Source organism: Copadichromis virginalis, linkage group LG8 (genome assembly GCF_057382275.1).
Source record: "Copadichromis virginalis isolate Kocher_CV1m ecotype Utaka linkage group LG8, C_Virginalis_male_GT1.1, whole genome shotgun sequence".
Classification (NCBI taxonomy): Eukaryota; Metazoa; Chordata; class Actinopteri; order Cichliformes; family Cichlidae; genus Copadichromis; species Copadichromis virginalis.
This window is the reverse complement of record NC_140625.1, coordinates 27786258-27801802: the sequence shown is the minus strand read 5'-3', so window position 1 is coordinate 27801802 and position 15545 is coordinate 27786258. Positions and strand designations below refer to the sequence as shown.

At 39.9% G+C, this 15545-nt stretch overlaps 1 protein-coding gene across 1 annotated transcript in view; it reads right to left on the bottom strand.

Annotated features, from left to right (window-relative positions):
• The window catches only part of LOC146703610 (rho GTPase-activating protein 44-like), a 99831-nt gene that overhangs the window by 36761 nt on the left and 47525 nt on the right, over window positions 1-15545 (bottom strand). The window contains exons 2-4 of the mRNA XM_085466900.1: window positions 2631-2670; window positions 1899-2018; window positions 167-243 (exon numbers count right to left, since the gene is read on the bottom strand). Of these exons, the coding sequence (XP_085323026.1) occupies window positions 167-243; window positions 1899-2018; window positions 2631-2670 (237 nt within the window). The remainder of the gene's footprint in view (window positions 1-166; window positions 244-1898; window positions 2019-2630; window positions 2671-15545) is intronic.

Sequence of the window (15545 nt, the reverse complement as noted above, 5' to 3'; positions counted from 1 at the left end):
AAGCAAATCAGTTCTGGGTCATAAAAATGTTCCTCTCTGCATCAGCCTTTCCAAAGAAAATGTTTCCAATCTCATCGATGATCAACAATAATGTAAATTACTGTGTGTGTGTGTGTGTGTGTGTGTGTGTGTGTGTGTGTGTGTGTGTGTGTGCGCGTGTGTTTACCCTAGCAGAGACTCGTCTCCGAGCACAGCTGCCCCCTCCACCATACATTGTGCTAGCGTTGCGAGCGGAAGCTTTTTCTGCACAGAAACACAAACAGTCGATGAATCAGCTGCAGTTCATAAATAAAACCACAAACACAGAGAAAACATCATAAAAGCATACGAAGATTATAAATTATCTTTAATATAAGTACCAGAAGTTAAAACACGTGCTCATGTCACATCAGTTCATCACTTTTTCAAACTTTTATTTTATTTTTAATTAATGAATTTTAAAAAAGCTTATTTTTCTCTCTTTTTTTCCTTGGCCTTCTCACGAGTTACTGTCTTGGTTCCATCTTAAAACATCTTCATCTCAGGCTCCTCTAAGCTTTAGGATGAAAACATTTTTAATCCAGTGAAGGATTAAAAAGATTAACTTTCCACAACACAAATGGCACATTATTGTGCAGCACTTGAATATTTTGTCACTCAGTCTCTTGGTTTGCAGGAAAATATTTTCTCTGTCTGTTTTTTTAAACATTTACTGGAGGATGAAACATGCTTTCCAATATCGTTGCTAATCACCTGTCAGTGTCCTTCTGTCCTCTCTGAAAGTCTTAAAATTTAATTTGTCATTAGGAAAACTTTTAGTCTGAGTTGTTATGAAATTACTGAGAGCACAATGAAGAAAAACTGGATAGGTAGAAAATGATTCATTTTCATTCTATTCCATTAAAATATAACAATAAATATTAAGTTGTGGCTGCTGCTGATTAGCATGCAATGTTTTTAAAACAAATCAATAAGACAAATGAAGAGCAGCAGCATGCTCTGACTGTAGAAATAAAGCATAAAACATGCCCAGAGGGCAGATAAGTCTGCTGTTTACACCAATCGTGGAACATTTTACTTTGTATACTAAGATTTAACCGCATAAACTTCACTGCAGTATAACAACTATTGATCGATTTATTCAATTCATTTGAGCGTACACACAGGCCTCGATTTGCTTTTCTTGTGTTACTAACCATCGGTCACTAGTGGACATTCCAGACCCCCGGTTGCCTAGGTAACCCTCTAACGCATTTACCAACTTGTCATATGTCCGTCAACAGTGTTCTTTGCTGTCACTGGTCAGTGATACCCAAATTCTTACCACCTCTCTGCCCTTTCATATACATAAATGTAAAGCCAGAGGCAGAGAGACCAGCAGCAAGACCACGACACAGAACAGAGCAGGCATGAATGACAGCAGATGTGCCACTGAATTAACCAGCATGAAAGGATGAGCTAGGTAGAAGGTGGAAGTGGGTTGCAAAGTGGCCTGCAGATAACCATTAAATGTATGCAGACTAAAGCTGCCTACAGAAGCTGCCCTACGTGAGATTCGTCAGTAGGATATGAAGAAAGGTGTCAAATGAGCAATCAGTTTCTTCTTCACGTTTCTTCTAAGTCCCGTCGTTGTTGGACTTTTGGATGAGTTATAAAAAGATTCACGTCTTCTCTGAGGATTGGACCTCCCAGTGATCGTTTATTGGTTAGGCAAATGTGTAAACCTACCCCATCATATTTATGGCTCCAACCTAACATGGCCAAAATACTAAGGCTGTAAAAAAAAATGTATATGGCTGTAGATCATGTGATTTGTACCTTGATCAGCACACAAGCCCACACTGGTACGGTACAGGTCAGCTAAAATACCAGATGACAGAAAAGGTTTTATCAGATTTGTAGTGTTTATTTTCTCTCACCGAGGGTGACCTGACAGACTTCTTGTCCACGTCCACGCCCTGCTGGCCCTGCAGACAGGCGGTCAGCTTCTTGTGTGTGCTGTGGGAAACCTGCTTCACCAGCTCCAGACGTTTCTCCACCTGAAACACACACAGAAGGGAAGGAAGACAGAAAAGTCAGGGCACAGGCCTCAGCCAGAACCATGCACACACTGTGAGCTCCTTCCACTAATGCACAGCTTGTGTCAGCTTCAGTTACAGACATGCACTCAAACCTCAACCCAGAACAGGGTTAGATTTAAAAATAGAAACTCCATCTTTCCATCAGAGCTTTTCCCCCAATAAAACAACATCATTCTCAGTTGGTGTGAATGACGCCGCACCATTACCTGTTGGGCTTCAATGCGTCTCATTTCATTATTAAACCAGCTGAGTGGAAGCGATGTGTCTGCCACTCAGAGCATCATTAATCTGATCAATTACAATATCGCACCCCAAATCAATCAGCGAGGACGTTTCGCTTTTTGTCTCGCAAAGAGGTTCAATTTCAGCGTTCGTTAATGTTGCCCGAAGGCAGTTCAGAAAGCCATTAAAAATAACAAAATATATTTAAAAAAAATTCATGCATGCTGAATATTTTGCTCCACTAATGATTTTTCTTGTGAGATTTTTCTTGTGAGAAGCAGTGACTATTGAGCCAAAGAGGAAAAGCATTCGCACAAACACACAGATTCGATGAAGACTCATTAGTACCTGCAGCAGATCTTCACTCAGCACTTCTGTTTTTTCAGCCCTGGAAGAAAAGAGAAGAGCGGCTGTTAGGATGACAGAGAGAGGGAAACGTTAAAATTACAGAACTTGTTATTGTGGGAACTTGGCAAGTAGCGCACAAACCACTCAATCACTGTAATTGCATCATTTGCTCGACTTCTGTGCAAGAAATATAAAATGCTGCAGCTGCCTGGAGCTAATCGTGTAAGAGGAATGTTTATTTTCACAGTTGCACAGGACTCACGCTGGTCTGGTTTAATTACAAAGTCTCAAGTTGGCAATGTGACAGAAAACAGAGACTGACTGACACTTACAACATTTTTAAACTCTTTGACTTATCTTCCAATTATTTTATGGGTTGGGAATTTTTCTATCCTAATAACTAAATAAACAAATCTAAAAACTATCAGAATCATCTGAAAACACACAAAAAAGCTTCTTTTAGTTCATGGAAAACGTCCAAAAACTCTGCTCCAAAAATGAGTCAGTCTCCATAGACTCTCCCAACTTTACAGCCAAATAAACATGTTTATAGCCTGCTGCAAAGAAACGTTTTGGTCTCTATAGCTAAAGCTCCAGTCAGATAGTTAGCAACCAGTTGGCAACTGCCGGGCAACCACTGGTAGCTGTGAAAACCTCATCCACAGGGGCCTAAAGACCAGTCAGTCCCCTGATGATAAGCAGCTGCTAGGAAAAAATGTGTGTCCCCCCAACCAGTTGGTGAGAGCTTGTTTGCTGTCAGTAGGTGAGATTAGTTCCCAAGAGGTTCTGCCCCAAAAGCCTCTTTAGAGTTGCTTTGGTTGCAACTGGTTGCCACCGTCCTCTGTAGTTTGTATGGAAGACACCAACTTATCTCCAACTAAAAAAAAAAAGTGCAACAAATTCATCCTCAAAGTAAAACTGGCATCTTTTGCAGCACGTTGCTCTCTGAGATAAGACACAGCTTTTATTTTGCAGGTGAGCAGTCTCGCCTTCCGGTCTGTAGCAACCAAAACAATAACAAGGAGATATTTGATGCAGCAACCTTTTTTGTGACTGATCTCATTTACAGTAGCAACAGCCAGCAACCTCCATCAACCGCTCGCCAGCAGTTTCACTTTCGTGTAACTCCACAGGGTGACATTATTTAACTCACAATTTCAGCGTGTATTTAGTTCCAAAACTATATTTTTTAGCGGGGCTTCTGCTTTGACTGATAAGTGGATGCTGAGTCAGGTAACCAGAGCCTATAGCTGTCTGCTAGGCCTCACCTCTGTCAGTTTAAACCACTGAATGTGACCTTTCAACCACATTTGTGCTGTTTGTTATTATTATTTAATACGTTTCTGTCTTGGTGATGCACCCATACAGCTTTTCGATTCAGCTTGCTTGCGTTAGCTGATAACTTAGCACTCCTCTATCTGGATCAACAAATATGCAATAAAATATTATAAAGACACTACGGTGGTGACTCAACAGAAGAAACTACCGGGAACTTCTAGTGACAACAAGAGAAATAACCCTTTACAGAGGCAAAGTGGGCAGTTCCTGATATTCTCAACCGTAGAGTGCAGGACTGAAGTGACTGATATTTGAAGGGGATCTAGACAACTGCACACCTGGCATGGCCATCAGCCACCAGCCAGCTATGAAGCAACAATTACAGTGTATGTGTGCCAGGGCTTAAGAGTCAAGTCACAAACCGAAATGCCAATGTTACCATAGAAACATGCTCCCAGTGGCAATGCAGTGTTACTGATATTAACTTTGTATACTGTTGATTATGTTCAGTGAAGATGAAAGGATGTAAGGAGCAGAGGTAGTGAAGGTGGATGAGTTTAAATACCTGGTGTCAACCATTCAAAACAGTTCAAAGAAGAGATGAAGAAGAGAGTGTAGGCTGACAAAGACAGGATACTGGATTAATTTTACATTTCCAGAACTAAGTATGAAAGTATTACCCCAATAAAAATTTATTAAAAAATGTTAATGTTGCCTCTTTCAGAGTCAGACTTTCAGTTAGTGTGCATCAAAGTAGTAAACATATGTATACATATAAGAATGTTTCTTATTTATCTTTTCTTATTGTCAATAAATCCCACATTGACAAGAAGAAAGAATCGCCTCCTCAAGCTGACAATGGTTCATACTGAAGACGCAAGCCTTTAAAAACAACCCACAAATATATCATTTCATTTTCCAGAAAAAAAAAGAGCTTAGTAGCCCTAAAACAGCTGCTCTCCGCAGGTTTCAGCAAATGTTTCTCAAACAAGAAGAAATGGAGCTTTTGTTGGAGACTATTATCTGCATCGCATTAATGTACACATGGTACTCTAGTGAGTTTTTCAGGCAGCAGGATGGTGTGTTTGTGAGATTGAACCATTATAAACCAGTGTATGTGTTCATGATAATGAAGAAACATGTCACCCAGTGCAACACTGATGTGTTTTTAATAGTTTCTGCACAACAATGAAGCTCGATAGCACGCAGGAATAAAAACTCTCAAGCTTTAAATGTGCAGACAACACATGGGTGTTGTTGTTATTCATGGGTGTTGTTGATATCAGGCTTTAACTAATGATGAATGATTTTAATCATACCAACGATGTAGCATTTAGAAAAACATATTCTACTCCATTATTTGATCACCAGTTCCTTCAGGAAGCCAAAGCGCCATGCACTGAAATAACACTAACAGACTGCAGCACTGCCTTCAGCAGCAGTTGAACAGCTGATGGAGATCAGTGTGGATATTTCGGATGCTAAGATGACCTGTAGGTTAATAACAAAGACAGCCTCTGGAGGAAAACGTTGCCTGGAGTGTCAGAAAGCCTTTAGACAATAGATCTGATAAGATGCATAACAACAAGCTGCAAATTTAAAATAAGGCAAAACCTGCAATTACTGGTCTTATTTCACCTGGCTAACGTTTGCAGAGATATTTATCTATTGGCATCTTCTTTTAACGCTAATAAGGAAGTTTTATGCATTTTTTAATTGTCCATTTCTTGAAAGTCTCTTAACATTTATGTCTATCTGCTGGTTTAGCATTGCTTACTCCTGCTTTAAAATCACGGGGGTCAGACAAAGACATCTGTGTCCAGTAAAGATGCACAAACCTACCCGTTTGAATTTCAAAATCAATCCTGAGATAAAAGACATGAAGGTTACAGTAAGTTTTTTCCCCCCACATAAGTATTTCATTATTTTTTGACAGTTCGAATGCGTTACTGTTAAATTTCCTCTGATGGCTGTTGCAGTATTCCTCTATTGTTGTTCATAAGCAAACACAAAAAGTCCGAGTGTATAAATAGCCAAAATGCTCATTTTTTGTTGCTTGTAAAACTAAACAATGATGAGAAATAGATCCAGCAGTTAAAGATGAACCACAGCATCCTCACCGCCGTACAGGTTCTTTCTTGGGTTACCTTTCCTTCTCTCGCTCTCTCTCTTGCACATTTCCCCCTGACAACCAGTTAGTTTAACAAAGTTCAGAGAACAGTTAAAACAAATCACAATGCAGATACTCGGAGCTGTAAATAGAACAGATGCAGGCAGATGAGTGGATATAAAAACAGAACCAACAGCATTGAAACTACACACACACAGCTACAGCAGACATTTCTTCTCTCTGCTGCGATTCAGCCTCACTCACACGTCGATTATACATCAGGCATCAGTTTCCTAAAAGCATCTTAAGACGGTCTTTAGAGCGCTGTAATGCTCAGAGAGAAAATATGTTTGGGAGCTCTGGTTTCAGACTGAACTGCTGCAGACAGCAATGATTGTAACTTGAGGAAAAAATCAGAGTACAGCAATGAACCGAGGAACGACTGAGTGGCTTATCTGTCACTTATGAGCAGTGTTGGTCAAGTTACTTGAAAAAAGTAATCAGTAACTAATTACTGATTACTCCCCCCAAAAAGTAATCCCGTTACTTTACTGATTACTTATTTTCAAAAGTAATTAATTACTTAGTTACTTAGTTACTTAGTTACTTTTTAAAAACACGATTTACAACCTGAAGAGGTGATAAAGTGATAGATCTTTCAGCCCAATTCTACTTTTTCTACATAATCCATCATACAAAATGTAATCAAATGGAAAAGTCTCTTTTTAAAACTTGTTTTATCAGTTTTAATCTTTTAACTTTATGCATCAAGCAAAACATTTAATTATATGCAACATTCTCTGACTTGAATAAATTAGTTTAACATTTAAACCTATTTTCTACACATTCCAGCACATAAAATAAAATATTTTTTGTGTTTTCACTCACTCTTTCAAACAGATGCAAGTAAAACACAGCAGAAAATAAATAAAGTCAAAGACTCAGCGGTCCTTTTGCTCTATTTTCACCTGTAAAGCAGGAGCAGGGTAGGCGGAGGGTTACCCTGGTGTAGGTGTGCTGCGGTCAGTTGAAGAATCCGCGCGAGCGTCTCTGTGAGTTTCCCATCACGTCGTAGCTACTCGGTGCTTGCTCGGAAGTTTAGGGGTTTTTTTCGCTGTAAAAAGAAGTTTTCTTCCCACGCACGATGGACGCTAATGTTTTTGTCACTTTTTATGGAATCAAACTCAAAGTAAGGTCAGTACTTCCACGCTTTAAACGCTGCACGCTCATACGCTCTCCTGCACTTGATATATTATCCATTGTTGATCTGCACACAGCTGTTGTCACCAACGTCGCACTTGCTTACGTCACTGTCATGAGACATTCTCGCAAAAAAAAATCACGGTTTTAGTAACGCAGTAACGCAGCGTTCCTACGGGAAAGTAACGGTAATCTAATTACCGATTTTGCAATAGTAATCCCTTACTTTACTCGTTACTTGAAAAAAGTAATCAGATTACAGTAACGCGTTACAAGTAACGCGTTACTGCCCATCTCTGCTTATGAGTAGCAAAGTGCAATTTGGTGGGACCAGCTTAGCAAGTGGTTTCAGGTATCAGATCACCATGTGTCTTAATGGATATTTTCACGTGTATTTAACACTGTGCACTTGTGATCTGATAACCACGGATGCACTTGAAAACCAACTGTAAACCGGGCCAAGATAAAAAGACTAACTCTGTACCTTGTTAAAGTTTTTGTTCTGCTGAATTTTATCAGCCCTGATGTTACGCTCTACTCTGAACAGCCTTTAGCAACTGTTTCAGTTTGTATTCAAAATATCAGTAGCAACACTGATAAACAGGTAAGTGTGAATCACCTGCGGTGCACTTCCTTCACCCCCGCAGACAGAGAAACCTGTTATTAAACAGGCAGATTAGGTTTTACAAGGTCACCTCCAGAGCCTGGAGTCTTAACTACAAGACTAATTCATTTATTTTACAAGGTCATTACCTTAATGCCTGATGTATCATATTTGACAAGTTGAGTTTTGTGAATTTGACATCAGTGTCACAAAAATTAAAATTCAATGTACTGAATGTAAATAGTTGGAACGTACTTACAGACCAGATTTGTGTGACTAAGGTCTTAAATAAAAATATTATTTACAGTTTTCCTTCACAGCAGATTAAAACTGTGTCAAAAGCATCCGTGAATAAAATTTTAAATAAAGCCAACTCTGTCTAAATGCTGGATTAGCAGAAACTCTTTGATGAATAGATGAAAATATGTTATTTTCAGTGTAACTAATATAATATATAAGTTAACACATTCAGCAGCCCTTTGCTTTCTGACCGAGAACACGCACCAGACCAGTCACACCTACCTTACCTGCCTTTCTGAGCAGCACAGACACATGTTCCCCTCTAAATGTACCTACTGCCACATACAGCTATACATTTCACTCAAATTTAGCTCAAATTCAAAATAAAAAATAAAACACAGAGTGAGCCTGCTGTGGCCCAGTGGACTTACACAACAATTCTTTTTCTGCTCGACCTCTTAGTCTTGCCAGAAATCTGCAGCTTTCTCCTCCACATCCCCCCTGCTCACAGAAAGGAGATCACCTGTTTTCAAGCAGGAGTTCTGTGACCACAAAGAGCAGAGAGGAGGTGGCGAAAGTGGGAGGAAGAGAGGGAGGGGAAGGGCGGCGTAAAGAATGAGACCTGACTATCTGGTCCTTTCACTCACTCATCGTCACCAGCCTCTGCTTTATGTTCCCCTCTGTGAACAGATTGGACTTTCAAATATGTACACATTATGTGTTTATGACTGAACAGACACACATCTCTTTCTCCCCAAAAGCCAACATTTTACATTTTGTAATATATTTAAATTCCAAGGGTGTCCTAATAGTTTTTCAGCCCTCAGTACTGAGTAAAAAGACCCATGCTCTGCTTGTATAAGCTGCGCTCTCAGATTCGTACCAGTGGAAACAAATTTATTTTTTCAAAGAATGGGCCATGGAATTTTCCACTGCCAATAAAGTCCAGTTTATCTAGCCTTAAGTGTTAGATTTAATCCTAAAATGTGAGTTGTAGCTTTCACTGTGAGGTGTTATCATGTTGCTTTTTTCACTCTAAAACTAAACATTCAGTTTGAGTCCAGATGAAATATTAAATTAAGTACTTCATTTTTCAGTTCAGCACATGGAAACTCGTTATTCTTGTGAAAACATGAATAAAGTTTTCTGTTCTGAAGATGATTCAGACCGTGTGGAGTGGTAGAGGAGATCCCAAATGCAGAGATGTGAAAGCAGACTGAGTGGAACTGAAAGTAAACCCTTTATTGACTGGTTTCAAATTCTACAAGAGGCAAAACATAAAGTCCAACAAGGAAATACTGAAAACTACAAACATCTGAAATATAAAGCAAGAAACTACACAGGGGCAAGTCGGAGCAGCCACTCTCACAAAAGACAAGGGGAGGCAGTGACTATATATACACTGAAGGGCAATCAGAGAGACAGCTAGGGAGACTGAGACGGCTGAACTAAATCACAGAAGATGAGACCAGGGAAGAAAAACTTAAAACAAAGCACAAAGAACACTACGTTTCAAAATAAAGCAGGAAGTGTGATAAGTAAACTGGGAAAATACAGACACATGAATGAATTTGACACAAGAGGATGAAACAGTGAGGAAATAATTTAAGAGGAATAAACACCAAGAGTCAAGACTATGACAAGAGCAGTTCTGTGAGGCTGTACTTAAATAAAGTAGCACTATTAAGCCTACCCTTATCATGCTAACATGCTCACAGTGACAGTGCTAATATATCTTATGTTTAGCAGGTATAATATTTATCTTGTTCCATCAATTACTATGTTAGGATGCTAACATTTGAGCCACAAGATGTAATCTCTCCAGCGTGTCCTGGGTGCACCCTGGGACCTCGTCCCAGCAGAACATGCCCAGACACAGGAGGACACAGGATGTCTGAATGTTTCACCTCAGCTGGCTCCTTTTTATGCAGAGGAGTAGCGACTCCACTTTGAGGTGATTGACAGAATTCATCACCCGTCTCTAAGGAAGAGCTCACGGAAAGCTAATTTCTGCTGCTTATATTGGTGATCTTATTCTTTCAGTCATTACTCAGACTCGTGACCACCGGTGAGAATAAGGGCATAGATCAAACCGGCAAATTGACACCTTTGCTTTTATGCACAGCTCTCTCTTCAACCCATCGCCCTAAACTCCCACTCCCCTAATGCTCCCCTGTGACTCATCACCTCAGTGTGGTGGAAAGGTTTGTGTGTTTCTGTCATTCCATGGGCTTTTATGTTGGTCCCCGTGAAAGCTAAAATAACAAGGGACCAGTTTACCCTGCCAAGGAGAGGATGACCCCACACTGGAACAAGACCTGGGTAGGAAGCTTGAGGGAGAGTGCTTGGTGGTCTTAGCCCATGGGGCCTGGCTAAGCACAGCCCAAATGTGTATCGGACAGCAGTCAAGACCGGAGGCCCTGATGGTCCAGTCCCCGGCTGCTGATGCTGGCTACTGAGGTTTACAGTTGGGATTTAATGATGTCTCCATGACATTGTGGTGCTGAATGACAGTGTTTCTGTTTGCAGTCACAGTTTCCTGCTTCAGTAACAAAACTGAACTTATTTCTGACACAATATGTACAAACCGCTGCTCTTTCTCTCCCAGAATTCGTCTTCTCTCTGGCACTAAAGAAGTCTAAGCAAGATTCACAGTCTCTGGATTTAACAACGAGATAATGATCCTTATGCAAACACAGAGATACACGCACGCACACTAATGATGAGGTTAGCAATTGCTCACCCGTCCTGGAAAGCCAGTTGCTGCAGAGAGATGCACGCGCACACATTGAATCCAAGCATGCTCAAATTCAATGCACATTGTCTCGTTCCCTTTCCTCAGTGACAGTTTTGTAGATTTCACCCAGGTACACACACAAACGTACACATCCACTTTGTCTCTTTCCAGGTGTGACATAATTAATGTGAAGGCTAACACAAGCAAAACAAACTGCTGTCTGCTGTCACGGTGAGTTTTCACACCCAGGAGATAAAAATTCAGACTGTGTGCATTATGTTTGCAAAAGCACCTGCATAACTGAGAATAACAATGTCTAACGGACAGTTGAATAAGTCTTCAGTTTGAACTGTCCTGTCCTCAATTACCAGAAGGAGGCAAGATTCCATAATACTTTGACCACACTTATCCCAGATGGAAAAGGATGTATTATTAACTGTATATTAAAGCTATAATGTGCCTGCAGTACGACTGGACACATGAATTTGAAGGTAGATTTCTATAATGTGGGTTTGGTAACTACAGCAGCAGCAGAGCAAGCATATGGACATACACCAGTCACCTTTCTGCAAATATAGGGGAAAAAGAGACATGTTTGCACACAGTTCATACCACTGTGATCAGAAATGCCCTTTGAAGCATCTCCATCTAAAGGTTTAATTCTCCAGTTAAAATGTTGTAATTCCCTGCTGCTAGCAGTTCCTGATGCTTGGCTGCGACTCTGCATATCTGCACGTGTAAGGAGAAGGTCAGCTGTTTATGTTGTGCTGACGTTTCCACTCGGGGGATTTGGGCCTCGTAACGCAGCATGACTGGGGTCACAGCTGAGGAAGGGAGAGGCTAACAAACACATGGTTCATATTTTGGAAATGCCTGACTCAATGAAATAAGCAGCTACATGTTGTTGACGGCCGTGTTTGCTCCAGGAAAAAAAAAGTGGGCAAACAGGAGAAAGAGAGCCACGTGTGATGAGTCTAAACCGCACTCGTGATTCAGCTTGCTCTTCTACCCTTCTCACTGCAGGTTTTTTTTTGTTAATTGTTTGACACATCAAGGGCACTACAGCATCCTGAATCAAAGCCTCAGCAACAGAGTCGGTGCTTTACTGCGGCATCAGCTTCTGGCGTCACAGCCGGGATTCCCACCGGCACAGAGAGGCAAAGAGGGGGAGGCAGCGAGAGGTGATGAAGAATACAGAAGCAGAAGAAGATAACAGATGTGTAAAAGGGATTTTTCAGTCATAAATCTTGTGAGGGGGAGCTGAAGTGACAGAGGTTGGGAATACAGAGCGTTCTCTAAAATGACTCAATTCTGTTTCCCCCCATCTCGACAAAAAAAGTCTGTCTGAAAACTTTTTGCACAGGTAGTGCAGTAAAAAGAGTTTCTCTGAACAGCACTTGAGTTAAGTTATATCGCTAATAAAGTGCAATAACAGAAAAAGGGGTTTTTGGTATGAAGCAAAATGCTGATTTGTTTGAGGGAGTGAAAATAGAAGCATGTGGAGAATTCTGCACAATCCACATTTTTCGAGTTATAAGCAAAACATTTGCAATGTGACATTTTTTCTCGCTTTCCTGGAGTTGTCTTTAACTGCCTGAAAAATGTGAAAGCCCAATCCATCAGAGTCATTCAGAACATTAAAACTGTAATGAAACAACATAAGCCTTGTTTCTTCCTCGATTTTTCTCCAGTAAATTCTTCCAGGGGAGCTTTTTTATTTAAAGCCATTGTTTCTCTTACTGAAATATCTGTCAACACGCCACAGCAGCAGTTATGTGTCAGTGCTGCTCTTAAGTTCTTCAATCAACTTTACACAGCTTAACACTTGATGTGTTTTCACTGGTGCCGATCTAAACCTGCTCAGCAAACCAAAGACCTTTTTATAAACAGCCTCAGTGTTGACATATTAAACAGTAATGCACGTTGAAAGAGAAGAGAAAAAAAGGAATTCAAGGTCACATTCAGCGGCTTTGACTCATAATGCCAAGCCACACCATGTTTTCATCACTGGATTATTAAATTTTATTAAGGTTAATGTTTAAGCTACTCAGATCTTAATTATACCTGTTACAATAAATAAATACATTTAAGATTTTAAAAAGCGATGTAACGGAGTAGAAGTCTTAGGCTACATCCACACTAGCGCGGTTCTGTTATCCATTTGAAAATTTAAGATTGATTATTTTGTGTGATTATTTTCAAGATGCTTTTTAAGGCAAAGTCAATCAGACTTACATTTTTTCGTCAATTAATCAAGTGCATATGATTTCCTTCACTTTTAATTCCTATAGAAGCAGTAAGGCTATACTTAGTTTTTCACAGGACTGCGCAGAGTCCTGTGAGGACTATAGAGTGGAAAACATAAAATTATCAGGATCTAGAGTCTATCCCAGCTACCACTGGGTGAGGAGCAGGGCACACCCTGGACAGATCATCAGTCTGCTGCATTGCGAACACAGAGAGATAGACAACCATTCACACTCATAGGCAATTTATCATTACTAATTAACCTAACCCCACTAATAGCATGTCTTTGTACTGTGAGAGGACACACAACATGATGCTAACGCCACAAGGAAAAGCCAGATGATGAAGTCCACCTTACTGTGAGTCAGCATTGCTGACCACTGCACTGCTTCCTCGTTTGCTGTGGACAAGTGCTCTGCTGCTTGTGTTTAGACCCACAGACCCACAGCTAAAAGTTAGAAGCTGCTTATTTGTGTGGATTAGTTTATAAGTGTAGCTTATAATTATTAAATGTTTTCCCAATAGAAAACAGAAAAATACTACACTAACCTTTGTTGTGTTCTTATTGAAAATCAAGAAACTATTGCTGTGGTGATTTTGTGCTTTCAGATCAGTGATTCAGAATGAGACGATTTTATTCTAAATACATCAGCAGAATTTTCTCTGTAACCACCAGCGAGTGTTAACGAGTAAACAGGTGAACTGAGCTGAGAAATTCAAAGATTAGATTTATAAACTGAGAAAACACATCAGCGATGTTTTGACAGTTTGTGTCCTCAAAGGTGCTTTTTTTGTTTTGCTTCTCGCTCTTCTGCTGCCGGGGAGTTTCCATCAGTGACACAGAGATCCGACACTCAGAAGCTTCAAAGAAGAAACTGAACAAGTCATCAACAGAGATTATTGTCCAAACTTTGCCTGTAAATAATTCACTTTGCGAATGTTATAAGACAAAGGAAGTGCATTTGGTAGGCCTTGAGGATGTACACGGTACTTTGTGAAAAGAAAACTGAACGTGGAAAATATAAATACTTGTAGTTCCTCGACTCTTATTGTAAAGGTGTTTCTAACACAGTGTTCAAATTCAGGCTCTACAATACACACAGTGAATACTATCAGCTAAACTACACTTCATATTCTAGACAACTCTATCAAATAAACCACATTCATCATTGCAATTAGACCTCAAAAGGCTACTAGGCAGAGACAAGCCATGTTTCTCTACTTTTTTGTCTATTATGAATAACAGCCATATATATGGTCATATGCTTTATCAAAAATGAAAGTTTTAAGCCTAATCTTAAAAATAGAGAGAGTGTCTGTCTCTCAAATCCAAACTGGGAGCTGGTTTCACAGAAGAGGGCCACTTTTACCTTGCTCAGTTTTTATATTTGCTTTTATACTTTTATGACTGTTTATGTCTAAATTTTATCTTACTATGTTTGCTATATATACATTTTTCTTATGTTTTTATGGTATGTTTACGTGTTACTGTAAGGTGACCTTGAGGGTCTGAAAGGTGCCTATAAATAAAATGTAATTATTATTATTATTATTATTATTAAAAAAGCTGAAGGCTCTGCCTCCCATTCTACTTTTAAATGGTCTAGGAACCATAAGTAAGCTTGCATGGGGCCAGATTCTTCAAGACCTTTCATGTGAGGCAAAGGATTTTAAATTTGATCCTATATTTAAGAAACATACGATGAAGAGAAGCCAATATTGGAGAACTATGCTCCCAGTCTGCATCGTGGCTCAAGAGTTGGCAGTTCGCCTTGTAATCGGAAGGTTGCCGGTTCGAGCCCCGGCTGCAACAGTCTCGGTCGTTGTGTCCTTGGGCAAGACACTTCACTCGTTGCCTACTGGTGGTGGTCAGAGGGCCCGGTGGCGCCAGTGTCCGGCAGCCTCGTCTCTGTCAATGCGCCCCAGGGCAATGTAGCTTCCTATCCCCAGTGTGTGTGAATGGGTGGATGACTGAATGTGTAAAGTGCTTTGGGGTCCTTAGGAACTAAGTAAAGCGGCATACAAATACAGGCCATTTACCATAATATCTCCTATATGTGTATACAAAGCCCCTTTTATACATAATACCATGAATAGTAACTTTCCAGCTTTTTATTTAATATCACTGCAAATCATAACTGTACAAATATACTTATTCAAAACCGCAGACTGCATATAAAACACGGATGGGGCTTTGAGGTCAGGAATGGAAGTCCTTAAAAGTGCATTCATTCTAATGGCCAGTAGGGGGCGACTCCTCTAATCCGCCGCTTTCTTAATCTTTAATCTTGAATTTTTACCTTAGCTCAAATGGGAGGATAAAGCAAGTTGTGATTTAAAAGGTTTAAATTGAGTCTTCGCCAACTATCTTTTATACACAGTTTAAATTTAAACATATTCTTTAGTCCATTCCCTGAAAGCATCACATAGTAAATATGCACAAATGTCTGAAATTTAACAAACTTTACGTCTGTAGATATGGGATCCTTTAACACGGTC